The 15505-nt window shown below is 31.8% G+C and overlaps 1 protein-coding gene across 6 annotated transcripts in view; it reads left to right on the top strand.

Annotated features, from left to right (window-relative positions):
- The window catches only part of LOC145318782 (bestrophin homolog 24-like), a 38066-nt gene that overhangs the window by 19611 nt on the left and 2950 nt on the right, over positions 1 to 15505 (top strand). For 3 of the 6 annotated variants that reach the window (XM_080160340.1, XM_080160336.1, XM_080160341.1), the window contains 11 exons: positions 4855 to 4938; positions 6884 to 6955; positions 7594 to 7658; positions 8033 to 8127; positions 9350 to 9390; positions 10201 to 10254; positions 10824 to 10898; positions 11498 to 11578; positions 12329 to 12391; positions 12737 to 12841; positions 13036 to 13155. In XM_080160340.1, the coding sequence (XP_080016466.1) occupies positions 4855 to 4938; positions 6884 to 6955; positions 7594 to 7658; positions 8033 to 8127; positions 9350 to 9390; positions 10201 to 10254; positions 10824 to 10898; positions 11498 to 11578; positions 12329 to 12391; positions 12737 to 12841; positions 13036 to 13155 (855 nt within the window). Of the gene's footprint in view, positions 1 to 4854; positions 4939 to 6883; positions 6956 to 7593; positions 7659 to 8032; positions 8128 to 9349; positions 9391 to 10200; positions 10255 to 10823; positions 10899 to 11497; positions 11579 to 12328; positions 12392 to 12736; positions 12842 to 13035; positions 13156 to 13353; positions 13456 to 13536; positions 13666 to 15505 lie in introns of those variants that run through there. The other 3 variants (XM_080160338.1, XM_080160339.1, XM_080160337.1) reach the window with 3 other exon arrangements.

Below are 15505 nucleotides of genomic sequence, written 5' to 3'. Positions count from 1 at the left end.
TTCCCCTAACAAATTTTAGTTACAAGAAACAAAATCCTTTTAAGTTTTGCTCACTAATTGTTTTCCCCTTTTTTAGTGGCACAGCTGCTCTATAACTAGGTTAGGTCAGTCTAAAAGTCAAAATATCTTGCAATCAATATTAAGAAAAATCAGGGTTCTTAAGAGATAAGACAATGGCCAATAAATTGATGTACATCCTCAACAATGATACACAAAATTACCTTCTATGAATATGTCTCTCTCTAGATTAAATAACTTAAACTACAATACACAAATAATCTTGTTGTATGTATTTCTATCAATGATTTTGGATCTAGTCAACCTTGTTTTTATTATTGCATGAAAGGATGGGGGAGGGGAGGGGAGGTCATGTTATAATTATCAAATTACAATATGACGTCTATTTGGAGGGGGGGGGGGAATGACATGTATACACGGGTCATTTAATGTGATTTAGATGTACACTTGTACATTTAAATTATGCTTATTTTGATATTCCGACCATAAACACCAAAAATAGAAAGACAGAAGGACATTTCAAAATATAGAGTAGCTTCGAAAGTTTGGAAAGTCAACTCCTAAGTCTAACCCAGAAGAATGAAGGGATAATAAATAAAAGTAAAAGTTTTCCTCCCCCACAATCTACAATACAAAGTAGAATGATGTCTGTCTGTCTGTCCCTTAAGATCTTTGTAACTGCTGGATTCTACTCTTCAGGGAATATACCTACTGGTCCTGTGGTGGTTATAGGCTATTTGTATTGTGTGGGGGGGGGGGACACCATCAACAACCCCCAAAACCTATGTGATATTTTGTTAGCAGAACTAATCAGGGCAAGTTCCAACCTTCTCCCAATCACACCTAACACATGTTTTTGTAGTTTTACAATATACATATACTAGCGGTTACGCCCCTAGAAGCCTCTAGGGGTACTTAAGGTAGAAGGGGAAAAAGTCGACCTCATCCCATTTTAATATTAAGTTTTGAAAGAGTAAAAAAATAATATTTTGGGGGGGAAGTTTAAAACCTTCCCAGGACCTGTAAGAAGCTTTACTGTAAAAGAGAACAATACCGGTTCAGCGGTTAGCGAGATCCTTCGGGACAGACAAAAACGCTTACTACTTTATATAATAGGATAATTAAAAATACTGCTCCCCCCCCTCCAATTATTTATCATTACTTTTTACACTATCTACTTTGAGAAAATTACAAGGATAACAACATCCATAAAAGCGAAGCTCTAAAATGGAATGACTGATATTAACTTTTGTAGAGTGTCAGAACAAATTAAGCATAATATTTTTGGATTATTTTTGACAAAATTATACGTTATTTTTTTTGTAAAACTGTTAAATACAGAATAATGTTAAAAGGACAGACCTACCGACCCTAAGTATAGAAAAGCCCTGCTTTATAAAAAGTAAGGTTGGACCCCTTGCTCATATCAAAACCTCAACTTCCTGTTGTTGTATTAGTAAAGAAATATGGGAGGGATATTAAATTAATCTAATGATTTTATAAGTTTAAATTTTTAAAAGCGAAGCTTTTCTATAATTAGGGTTGAACCGTACGTCCGTCCGTCCGTACGTCTGAGATGGATAGCTTTTTTCATTAATCAAAATCAGAAATCAAAATACCAAAAATCAGATCAATCAGATGATTAGATCACATAAAAATTTGTTGTTAAAAAAGTAAAAAAATCAACATGGTTAAAATGGACGTACGGACATTTTGGTAATGATTATAGAGTTGCTACGCTTTCTAAATCGTACCTAACTACTAAAGTTATCACCATGATTATTTTTCCATGCTTCTTAGTTAGTTTAATATAATTTCTTGTATTCATTCGAATCCGGTGGATAGGAACCGGTTCTCATCCATACGAAAAAACTATGTCTAGCATCGTATTATATCCAGTTTTCTACGAATATAGAAATGTACAATCATAAGATTAAAACTAGCCCCGAGTTTTAATCTTATAATTGTACATTCTATAACCGCGGAAAGCCGTTTATAATACGATACGAGAAATAACTATTATTGTTCATTTTCTTTAAAGACAAAATTATTTTCATATAATTTAATATAATGTTAAACATCAGTTGATTTTTAAAAGCGAAGCTTTTCTATAATTAGAATCGGTCCATTTGTCCGAGACAGATAGCTTTTTCCGTTAATTTAGGCATGTTAGAATTGTCCTATATATTTCTTGCATGGTGATTTCTGTAGTAGTTAGTTAAGATTGAGAAACTCTATAATCATTACCAGAATGTAAGTACGTCCATTTCAAACATGTTAATTCTTCTACTTTTTAACAACAAATGTGATTTAATTATACGATTGATCTGATTTTTGGTATAATGATTCCTGGGACAACAAAGTACAATATTATAAGAGAAACAACACTATAATGAGGTCCTCCTAAAAATCTGAGTATGTCTATAAACATTATCCTGTATCAAACAGTTTTTCAACAAATTTAATTACAATTTTGCTTTTACTCTTATACATTTATACTCTGATTATTCAGTTCTGACACTATATCAGTGTTAATGTCCGTTTGTCCTACACTTTCAGTGCTTCGCTTTTGTGGATGTTGTCATCCTTGTTTCTATATATAATTTTGTTTGTCCATAAAGCCCATAACAGATTAATTTTTAGGGTGATAGACACGTCCTTCTTGTTTCAAGCCTTTTATAATGACTCATATAACATTTCAGCTTTTTAATTTGAATTTAGGTTGCAATTACGCAGCAGTCTAAGTAATGATTTCTCCCTTCCCCTTCCCTTCCCTACCCCATCCCCTCCCCTCCTAATGAATTATCGAACTAACCACCAAGGGAGTTCACTGTTAGCAATCTAAATAGACCACTATTTCTCCCTTGTCATAATATCCACGTATATATCCTTTTCTACAATAGGCAAATGTAGATTACAATTGGTGTTTAAAACATTTTGACACTAAATTAAATGAATCAACCAATCAAAATTCAATTTATTGTTTAGGTCTTGGGATGTTTTGAAGCAATTTTCTGATTTCCCTAGCTTCAAAATACAAATGAGAAAGATTTCTAGTTTCTACAATAAGAAGAGGCGCTAACATTTAGAAAAATTAGAACTAATACAAGAATGACAACATATATCAAAGCGAACCTCTGTAATGGTAGGACAAATAAACTTTATAATTACTTGTAAGTTGTAGAGTGTTAGAACTGAGGGCAGAATATAAATAGATATAAGGACATATAAGATTTTTAGGACTTGATTAGGGAGATGCTTCGCTTATAACATTACTAATATTATGCATGGTTAAAAACTTAAACATTTTAATAGATATTGAAAACAGAAATATACTTTTAATTTTTCATGACTCTATACATGTTTTTTTTATTATCTTTGTCTTAAGATGTATTATGTGTTAAACTTATAATTATTAAACTTTAAAAATTGTAATTTACAGAAGGGGTTGTGTATGATCATTGGGGATGTGAATCAATTTATCTGCCATTGTCTTATCCCTTTAGATCTCATATAAAGAATACAGGACTACAGCCCCTCCAACCCCTTCCCCCCCCATCTAAGGTAATATGATATGAGTTGTCCATCTGAAGTCTATTATTAGGTTTGTTTGTTTTTTTTTTGGGGGGGGGGAGGGGGGAGGCTTATGTTCATCATAGCTTAGACATTTTAAAGGCGAGGCTTTTCTATAATTAGGGTTGGTCCTTCCATCCGTCACAAATGGATAGCTTTTTTTGTTAATTTAGGCATGTTTGAGATATCAAGCAGTTTTTTAACAAATTGACTTACAATTTTGCTTCGACTCTTCTGACACTATACAAGTGTTAATATCCGTTTGTCCTACTGTATCAGTGCTTCGCTTTTATGGATCTTGTAATCCTTTCTAAAATTTTCCATGACTGAGTATATACATGTCATACATTCCCCCCCCCCCCCCCATAAAATGGGATTATCATCATCATAAATAATTAATGGGGGGTGGGGGGACAGAAAGGAAGGGGTTGAACATAGGAATAGTGTGATCAACAGCTCATTGTCCCCTCCCTCCCTGGATATTAATTTTTCCGCCTCCCTTTTTATGTTTTAGGTTATGTCAGTCTAAAAGTCAAAATATCTTGCAATAAAAATTAAAAGTAAGAAAAATCAGGGATCTTAAGAGATAAGACAATAGCCAATAAATTGATGTACATCCCCAACAATGATACAAAATATGGTTCTGATATCACAAAAACCAATCAACCAATATTATTTTTTTTTATAATTCATTCTATAAAAATAAAAAACTCATCAATATTTAATTTTTTAAAAAAAATTGTATAAAAAGTAAAAAAAAACACTGAGAAAATATTAGGTGTAGAGGTTTCGTGTTCTTTCTAGACAGCTATATTGGCTATTTTTCCAAATTTTGACGGAACAAAAAATTTATTGGAAAATATCAGTAAATATTAACTTTCAGGATCGTAAAAATTTAGAAAAGATTTTAATATTTCTGTTTCATGTCCAAATTCAACCCTTTCCCTAATTATTATCAACGACTTTGGACAGTTCGTAAATAGGGGGAATATCTGAGAAATATTGACCCGTGGGTTTCAAATTTCCATCGTCAAAGATATATTGGATTGATTTCAAGTAGACATAATTGGCTCTCATGTATTTTACTTTGTCCGTCAGTCTGTCAGTCATGCTACAAAATATAAAATATTAAAGAATATGAAAATATGTGAGAAAGGTTTCGTGATTATTGGTTTTAACAAAACTGTTTTTTTATTTTAATATCCGCGAAAAACTTTCTATAAAACGAGCAACAAATATCTATTCCATTACAAATTTATTTAGACTGATGATGCTAAGAAGTTGAGTGAAGATATTCTCAGATACCAAATGCTGTCTTTTATTCTGTGTTTCAGAAAAATTAGCGAGGTAATTTTTTAAGGGATAAATGTTTGTGCACCATTTATGATGATACACAATTTTACCCTCTCTGTAGATAACAATAAGTAGTTGGAACGATTGGACACTCAACTTGATGAATCAACCAATCAAAATTTATTTCACAAAAGAAGTTGAGCCAACGAATAAGAAAACGTTAAAATAATACTTTTGGGACTAGTGTAATAAACAGCCCATTGTTCACTCCCTCCCTGAAATTTTTCCGCTGGATACAAACCGGTTGTGAAACGTGGTAAAAAAACATATCTAGCATGAGTGTTACTGTACAGAAATGAAGAAAGAGAATGTACATATATAAAATATATATAAAAATATATTATATAATATATAAAATATAACATATATAAAAGTAACAAGATGTCTATCTGGAAGCTTTTTATATAAAAAATGTATACTGGCCTGCTAATGGTGTATTATTGGCCTATAGGTACTATATTTCCTCGAGAACCCCTAGAGTATTTCCTATTACATATGTAGCACCCGTTGCTGTAGACGAACTTTTAAAACTACCAGCCTATAAAAATAATATAAATTGATAAGCATAAATGAAATCAATATAGAAAACACAAAACATCAATGCAAACAAAAAGTAAGAATTATTTTGCTACGACGACTTTTAAAACAGCCTCGCTAATATTTTTTATATGAAGCAGGCGATGCTATTTTATAAACGAATGTTTCAATCATATTTTCACATAATATATATAGTTATAAGCCACATAATAATATTCTTAATTCAATTTGTCAATACCAATTACATCTTTGCTTGGAAATATATTATTTTTTTACCACTTTACTTTAAAATTAGTTTTTAAACTGTTTTTAAACTATTTTTGAATGGGGGGTCAAAAATATACTAGGACACCTATAGAATCAGACTGCAGAGCCCAAATTTGAATTAAGTCCCCAATAAACTTTTTTTGGGGGATTTAAAAATTAATTTTTACTGTTGCTCTGGTAATTTTTACCAGATCAAAAGGTCTTTTTTTACTTCGTGTAATATTGTAACTTAGTGAACAATTTTATATAATTCACTTTATACTGATACAATAAAAAAAAACATTACTCTGTTCAATGGAAATAATTTTTTTTCTAAAACAATCAATTTCATTGAAAAATCTGACATAATACAATAAAAAACATAATGCTGAATTTAAACCAATTAGAAATTAGAATTTCCGAAAGAGTGTTTTCACAAAGTGACTTATTTCAAACGTAATTAAATAATTTTATTTAATAAAAATGAAAAGAATGAAAACCCTACTTATAAAAGATACATACTTTTTAAAAATATTTTTAAAAATATGTTTGAATAATCTTATTTTATATCATATTTGTATATGTGACAAAAATAAATTTGTTGTATTGCATAAACATTTGTTGTCATCTTAATTTATTTAACCCTTTACAGCCAATTTTTATGTGTTTTAATGTATAATAAACATGAAACATTTTTATGTTAATTCATTGATATATTGTAAAGAATTAATTTTTAATTAGTATTGATAGATAAAATCAAAAGACCTAACTTTACTGTATACTAGCATACAATATTTACGAAGCAAGACACTCTAAAAGCTGAGTATTTTACCTACAAAGGGAAGAAACATCACGATTCAGTAAAAATTATTTAATCCATAGTAAAAAATAAACTTTAAAATCCTAATAAAAGTTGATGTGGGCAATTGTTCTCATTTTTGGCTTTGCAGTATGATTCTACAGATGTCAAAGTATATTTTTAATATACCTTTTAAAAATAGTTTAAAAACAGTTTAAAAGGAAAAAAATTGGAAGGAATCATCTAATTTTAATTATTTATGGAGAACCATATCGGTCCAACGATTAGCGAGATCATATGCTTCAGACACAATCACAGGTATTCTGGTTCTCTTCTATAAGGACTATTTTTGTCTAGGAAGTCAGAAGAGCATTTCCATCTTCAGTGGAACTTATTCAATCAGGAATGGCAACTCTGACTGAAATAAAGGTGAAATCAGAGATTGAGGGACAAGACAATGGCCGATAAATTGATGTACATCCCCAATGATGACACATAAATTACCCATTCTAAAGATTGGAATTAGTTGTTGAAACGTTTGCACACTCAACTCAATAAACCAACCAATCACAATTCACAATAAATAAGAAAATGTTTTAGTATAACTTTGGGGAATAGTGTAATAAACAGCCCATTGTCCGCTCTCTCTCTGAGGTGAAATATAGGGGTGCATGAACCTTACCCCCTCCCCTTCCCCACCAAAATGTATGCAATGGGGGGATGTCAACACCTCCCTGAAAATTGAAATTTGGCTTCCTTCTCCTTTTTATTCATTCCCTTTTGGTTTCACATTCTCTTGGTGAATGGCTGTGCACGCCACTTTATTAACCTAACCTAACCTAACCTTATTAAAACTTCACAGTCTAAAATACAGATCTGTAGTATAGATGTAAATAAAGATAACTACCTGCCCAGTGCCCCCCTATTCCAAGTACCTGCTAGCAAATTGTTTTCTTCTACTTGGCTGTGTTAATATTCCCGACACTATTGGTTAAGAGTCGGCAAAAGGTCCTTGGGATTGGGACATTTACCCCCTTCCCGCTCTATTGTTTTTCACTAATGTCTAGAATCTGGAAAAGAAAGGTGATTTAGACTCAGTATGGTGGGTGCCTTTACACTGGTGTATGCACAGGTACAATTTCAAAACAGTATAATCTAGTATAAAAAGTAGAATGATGTCCGACCATCCATCCGTCCGTTTGTCCGTCTGTCGGAAGCTTAAGATCTTGGTAACTACTCAACCGTTTAGGCTCTACTCTTAAGCTAATTCTATTTTTATTTTTTTGAACAAAAAACAAGTAAGAAGGCGTGTGGGAATTAAAAAAATTGTGTCTTTTGCGATAAACCTGGGTTTAATTTTCTTATTTGTTGGCTTTACAACTTTGAAGGATTTAGTGGATTGTTTCATCAAGTAATATTTTAGACGTTTCAACCACTAATTTTATTAGGGATGTACATCAATCTATCGGCAATTGTTTTGTCTCTTTAGATCCCTGACCAATTTAGGTTGAAGATGGCGAAGCATGATAAAATAATGCCATGTGATCACAAGGAGGCTATAGGAGATATTAACAAATACTGGGAAAAACTAAAAAATTTAGGTGAGGTTCAATTTTTCACAGATGCTTGTAACAGGGAGGGAGGAGACATTGGCCTGTTTATTACACTAGTCCCTAAAATTTTATAATAACATTTGTAACTTTTATCAAATTTTGATTGGTTGATTCATTAAATTGGGTGTCAACCACTAATTTTATCCTACAGAGAGTGTAAATTTGTGTATCGTTATTGCAGATGTACATCAATTCATCAGCAATTGTCTTATCCCTTTAGATCCCTGAACTTGTAAGCTGTACTTCATTTTAACAGGGAGTAAGGGAGGGGACAATGGGCAATTAATTCAATATAAGAGTTTTCGCTAAAAAGCAATGAAAACCAGATCTATCCAGAAAATTTGACCAAAATTGTAAAGGGATCATGTAATTTAGAACAAAATCATTTACTTGAAAATTAAATCAGCAGTACATCACAATGTAGTAAACATTCTTAATTATAATCTCTAGAAAAAATCGTGTTTAGAACTTTGTCAACCCTTCTCATAAATTTTTAAATGCCACCTCTAAATTCAAGGGGTTCTTAGATAGTTTAATACATAAATATCACAGTAGAGCTTCTATACATGATAAGACATTTTCTTGGGAAAAATATTTGTTGAAACCAGCCATCTAATAAAAATTTTTTCTGTCTGCTATATTCAAAATTAACTCAGCTAGTTATCGGGGCATTGATGCGCTAGTACCCAAAGTCAGGCAGAACCTGATGAATTCTTGCACATTCCCTTTAAGCTAGTACCCAAAGTCTTAGACTCTTAAAAATTGAATATTCGATCCATTGTCCCCTCCCTTACTCCCTGAAATTTTTAAATGCTTCAATTAAGACTATGATGATGACCTATAGGGGGCTTGGTGTCGCTTCAGGTTCTAGACCTCACCAACACCATGCACCTTGAAACTTACTCCGCGAATTGTGAAGTGTTCATTCGCCCTATAGACAATCAAACCTTTGATTGCACTACCTTTGTATTAAAAGTCCTAACTGTGCATGGTTATGCGTTGCGGCTATTTTGGGCCAAGGCATTCCCCCTACTCTAACAGTTTATGTCATTTATTGATCAGTTTTTTCATTAAATAGGAGAGGAGGGAATGGGGTAAAATGTGTGAATTGGGGTATTGTTGTTTCAGCTAGCTACGATCATCACTTTATTAAAGTACATGCAAATCATGTGTAACGTTCAAGTAATAATATATTGATTATAATTTTTAGAAAATCACATTCAGGCCCCTATTCCTGCTGTGTATAAACAGGTAAAACATTTTACTTAGATAAAATCAGAATTAGTTCAAACTAATATTGATCTAAACAAGGACAATTATGCAGGAATCTAAAGGTATAAAAAAATGGCCAATAAATCGATGTACATCCACAATGTTGATATTTAAAATTATCCTGTCTGTATATCAAAATTAGTGGTTGAAACATTTGAACACTTAACTTAATGAAGCAACCAATCAAAATTCACTTAAGTCCCTAAAGTTGTTAAGCCAACGAATAAGAAAACATTATTATAAAACTAGTGTAATTAACAGCCTTTTGTCCCCTCTCTCTTGACAAATAAGTTTTCAGTTAAAATAGTATTAGTGGTATCTGTTCTCGGTGCTGCCCTTCTTATAGTCACAGTATTTACAGGGCGAAGAAGGCGGAGGACTATTTTAATGTTTATTTGAAGGAAGAAATATACTGCTCTAACTGCTGAAAGACCCAATACCCGAAACCGAATTTTATTTTAGAGATTTTGAATACAAAAAGGAATTATTTTATTGTAAAAATGTTATCAGTTACTGGCAACCTAACTTTCTGACGAAAAAAAGTTCACAATTTTGTTTCTAGGCGATGAAATATATTATTTTAATTTCTATGATGAGCAATTGCTAACTTTCAAAATTTTCATATACCTAAATGTTATTCTAAAATACTTATAACTTTTTTGTTATTGAAGCTGAAGGCTCTCAAATTTAGGTTAATAGGACTACTTGTGGCAGTCTTTCAGCAGTTAAAGCGGTGTATATCCTGCAGGCTTCCTTTGAATAGCTGTGCTGCTAACAATAATTTTGTAGGTTGCTTTTCTGGTTGTGGGTTTTTATTTCCTTGCTGCTCTAATTGGATTTCAGGTAAAAGGTTTTGCAATTTTTTCGACACAGCTGCTTGTCTTCATACTCTAATTCGACAGCAAACCTGCCAATGAGCTAAATGCTAAGGGTCTTGTATATTATTAGAGGCCTCTAGGGGCCCTTGAGGTTTTAGTTTATTTTTAGTTTTATCAAGGATGACAAAATCCATAAATTGATAAGTATACGGACAAAAAGATTTAAAGAGCATTTGTTAAAATAAAAAATTGATTTAATACAAAGATAAAATAACAAAAACAGACGATAAGTTAAGAAGAAACATGTAAAGATTTTAAAAAAATAATTATTTTTTCTTTTAAACAGGTACAAATATCCTGAAGAACAACAGGAAATTAAAATTTTATACCCTTATATTTAAAAGATTTTCAAATTAGACCAAATACGACCAAAAATTATGTTACTTAATATAACGATAATTGTATTACATTGCTGTGACATTTTTGTTTTATGATTATACATAATTTGAAAGCAAAAAAGTCCACGACTTTTTACTCTTGTCATTGTGTAATTATTTGTTTAAAAGACTTTGACATACTTTTGTAAATATTTAGTGCACAACGGTTGACGATTTTTACCTTCCCATCTTTCTGATTTTCAGATTTATCTTCTATTTTGGATGGTGTAAGGTGAGTATTATGATACTCTGTCTGAAATACTGCTCTCTCTTCGGGTATCTTACTCCGTGATACTGCTCTCTAATATGTTATCTCTGTCTGTGATACTGCTCTATTTTTGGTTCTCTCAGTCATTGATATGGCTCTCTGATAGATTATCTCAGTCCTTGATACTGCTCTGTAATAGGTTCTCTCAGACTCAGACTGTGATACTGATCTTTAATTAATGCTCTCTGTCTATGTTACTGCTCTCTATTTGGTTCTCTCTGTCTGTGATACTGCCCCCTATTTAGTTCTCTCAGATAAACTTCTGTTTGTCCTACTGCTCTCTATTCAGTTCTCTCAGTCTACTTAAAAACTCTCAACTTTACTTTTCAAACCTTGTGATTAATTTTATTTGAATAATATTTGAAAGTCTTTGCATTGTCTGAGTCTAACAGTACTTTGTTCTAACCAATCTGAAATAAGTCTATACTGTATCTACAGATGAAAAGCGTTATTGTAAAGCACACATTTATTTGCAAAACTATTTTAGAGGTCTAAAATTCACACATGGGCACATAAAAACTAAATAAATCATTGAGTGAATCATGAAATATATAAATTTGCAGGTTGCCATGGCATTGACAGATCCATTTGGTGATGATAAAGAAGATTTTGAAATTGGTCATCTTCTTTCAAGACATATTTGGGTAAGCAGTAGGAAGGAAATGGGCATTAGACTGTTTCCCAAAATATATAAACCCATTCTATCACTTTTTGATCTACATTTTTTTGAGACTCTAGTTGAATCTTGAGTTCTTAAATTCAACAATAACAGGCCTTAAACAAATGTAAATTTCACTGAGAGAATTCAGTTCTCTATCTTAGGAAAGATTTGCATTGTTTAGGCTAATCTTTGTTGTTGTAAATTTTGGTCTTATTTTTTTATGTTTTAATAATTGCGACTGTAGCTCAACACATAGTGCAACCGTTTGTTGTTGAGGAGGTGAAAGGTTTAAATCTCAGTCTGACACTATGTCATAAATAAAGATGTTAAAAAATTGTTCCTACAGCTGATATGTCAGCTATTTGACATAAATATTATGGGGTATTGCATTGGCATATAAACAAGCACAACTTATTACCCTGCACAGTTAGGACTTCTGAGACAAAGGTCGTGCAATGAAAGGGTTGGTTGTCTGTTGGATGAAACTTAACCTAATATACACAATTGGGTGTTAAATTATTGCATCCCATTGTATACAGAGCCCCCCGCAGACTCTAGTTTAGAACATGGTATAGCCTCTAACCGATTATTATTGGCTTTCTTTAAACAGGTTTTGAGTCATACTCGGGACCAACAAATTTAATTTTACTATTCGCGGATAACTGCATAAAATATGAATCAAAAAATAACTAATACATTTCTTTGATAAAATCACTTTGACAAAACTTAATAGGCTTGTAATGAGCATTTAAGAGCTGGATTTGAGGGCTTACCAATGGACGAGGAAGTAGAACAGGTGAAAAAATAATAAAGAAGCATGGCTACTCTATAATAGAAACCTTTGATTTTACAATTTTAAAATGTGTTGGTTAAATGCAAGTTTCAGATTTTGGATGTTAGATGTCCCTTAATAATCTTCAAGAGCAAAGGTACAGACTATGGAGTGTCTCTATACGTAACGTCCACATGCCCTGGCTTGATAAAGCACCGAGAAGTAGAAAAGTTTACAATATATTTGGCAAACCCGTCCTTGACACCCAACTGGCAAGAGAAAGTACAGCTTATGGCTGTGTTATAGAGTACAGCCATCACCTATTGCAAAGAACTAGGGACCCACTAACCACATCTTTTGCTTTTTCAGCTGCCATCACTTCATGAAGAACCAGCGACAACTCATCCAGCAGCTGGACAAGAAGGTGAGAGACAAGAACAATTGGACCTACGCAGTTTCCTTCGATCCCGAAAGGTATACAAAATATTAGCAAGATCTCTGTGACACTAACAGGACTCTCTAATTGTAAGCCGACAAGTTAACAATATATTTGACAAACCCATCTTTGACACCCGACTGGCAGGAGAAAATATGGCTTATGGCCGTGTCATAGAGTACAGACATTATCTATTGCAAAGAACTAAGGGACCTACTAACCACATCTTTAGCTTTTTCAGATGCCATCACTTCATAATAAACAAGCGACAACTCATCCAGCAGCTGGACAAGAAGGCAAGAGACAAGAACAACTGGATCACCGCAGCCGCAGTCTTCTTCGATCCCAAAAGGTATACAAAATGTTTGCAAGATCACTGTGACACAAACAGGACTCTCTATTTCTACACCTAATTCTTCTTTTATTTTTAGCACATTTTGAACTATTTTGTCCTTGATTAAAAACCCTCACCTCAAACTCTTTCATTTTTTTGGGTGGAGAGTACTTAGTGACACTTCCTTTAAATTATTTTCACACCTTTAACTTTCAGATAAAACAAGAATGACAACATCCATAAAGGCAAAACTCTAAAATCAGGAGGAAGGACAAACTAACAATAACTCCTATAGATTGGCAGAACTTGATAAGCAAAAAAATAATTTATAAGCCTTGTACAGAAGTTTGTTGCAAAATTGTGTAAATACAGGATACAGTAAAAGGATTTAATTTTTAGGAATTGATTATAGAGATGTCTTGCTCATGATATTGTACTTTGATGTCCCAGGAATCATTATTCAAAATACCAGATTAATAAAGCTGTCTATAATACAATGCGTTAAATAACTATTCTTGTATTTTTGAGATTACTTCGATTTATTGACTATCATCTTATCCCTTAGGATCCCAGTATCAATCTTGTATAACATAAAAGTGAAGTCTTTAATAACCAGTGATCAGATATGGTTCTCTTTTACAATGTAGCTACTTATTGGACCATAAAAAATATATATAACTATTTTTGGGAGGGTACCAAAAGAAATGCTCATAGAAAATGTCCCCACCCCCCCCCCCCAAAAAAAAAAAAATCTTTTTTAAACTAAAATTCACATTTTGTTTTATGATAATTCAAGGAACCTGTAATGTACTAAATTCTTAAACTGTTTTTAACCTATTTTTGAAAGGTATATCAAAAATATTCTCTGACACCTGTAGAATCATACTGCAAAGCCAAAAATGAGAATAATTGCCCACATCGATTTTTATTAGGATTTTAAAGTTTATTTTTTACTATGGATTAAATAAATTTTTCTGAATCGTGATGTTTCTTTCCTTTGTGGGTAAAATACTCAGCTTTTAGAGTGTCTTGCTTCATAAATATTGTATGCTAGTATAGAGTAAAGTTAGGTCTATCAAAACTAATAAAAAATTAATTCTTTACAATATATCAATGAATTAACATAAAAATGTTTCATGTATATTATACATTTAAAACACATAAAAATCGGCTGTAGAGGGCTAAATCTTTAAAAACCTAAATAAATGTTTATGCAATGCAACAAATTTATTTTTATCACATTTACAAATATGATATAAAATAAGATTATTCAAACTTATTTTTAAAAATAATTTTAAAAAGTATGTATCTTTAATGTGTATAGTTTTCATTCTTTTCATTTTGATTAAATAAAAGTTATTCTATTATATTGGAAATAAGTCACTTTGTGAAAACACTATATTTAAGATTTAAAGATTTCTAGCTTTGTCATTGGTTAATGCTGAATCCTCATAGTTTTTATGTTAATTCAAAGATATATCCTACATCTTTCACTTTTAATGAATAATTATAAATATAAAATCAAAAGAGCTATTTTTTTACTATCATTATCTTTTTATAATATTATGAAGAAAATGCTTTGTAAGCAAGAATTTTACCCAAAAAGAAAAGACAGTTTACGATTCAGTAAAATTTACTTAATTCATAGTAAAAAAATAAACTTTAAAATCCTACTAAAAATCGATGTTGGCCATTATTCTCATTTTTAGCTCTGCAGTTCGATTCTACAGGTGTTAGAGTATATTTTTGATATAACTTTCAAAAATAGGTTAAAAACAGTTTAAGTAATGTAAGTTTTCTCTTCCCCCATCCTTTAACGCAAGTGCTCCTAAAGGCCTCAAGGGGGCGTGTTGCAAGCTAGCAATATTGTATCCATTTCCCCACTACATAAAACTAGCTCTGTAGACAGACAAAAATAAAAAAACTAGTATTTAAAGTGTTTTTTTTAATGCAATTTTAATACATTTATAAATAAAACAAGAATGACAACATCCAGAGAAGCAGAAACTCTGAAAATGTAGGACAAACAAACTTTCACACTTGTAGAGTGTCAGGTCTGAGGGCAGAATATATAAAGATAAGTCTAAACAAAATTGTAAGTAAATTTGAAAAAATTAGCTTAAATGCAGGATACTTTTTAAGGACATAATGTTTAGGACTTGATTAGGGAGATGCTTCGCTTATGACATTGTACCTTGTTGTAATAGGAATCTGTATTGTAAAATCAGATAAAGAGAATTATTATATCACTTTAAAAAATAATGTTATAAAGGTTAAAAGGAAACATATTTTAAATAGCATCCAGACGGAATTTTAGTAACGATTATATAGTAACTATGCTTATCATTAATAACGTTGTAGAAGCTAC

The sequence above is a fragment of the Acartia tonsa genome, chromosome 5, assembly GCF_053477335.1.
Source record: "Acartia tonsa isolate MP-2025a chromosome 5, ASM5347733v1, whole genome shotgun sequence".
Taxonomy (NCBI): Eukaryota; Metazoa; Arthropoda; class Copepoda; order Calanoida; family Acartiidae; genus Acartia; species Acartia tonsa.
Note: the sequence above shows the minus strand (reverse complement) of the source record. Positions and strands in the feature narration are given on the sequence as shown.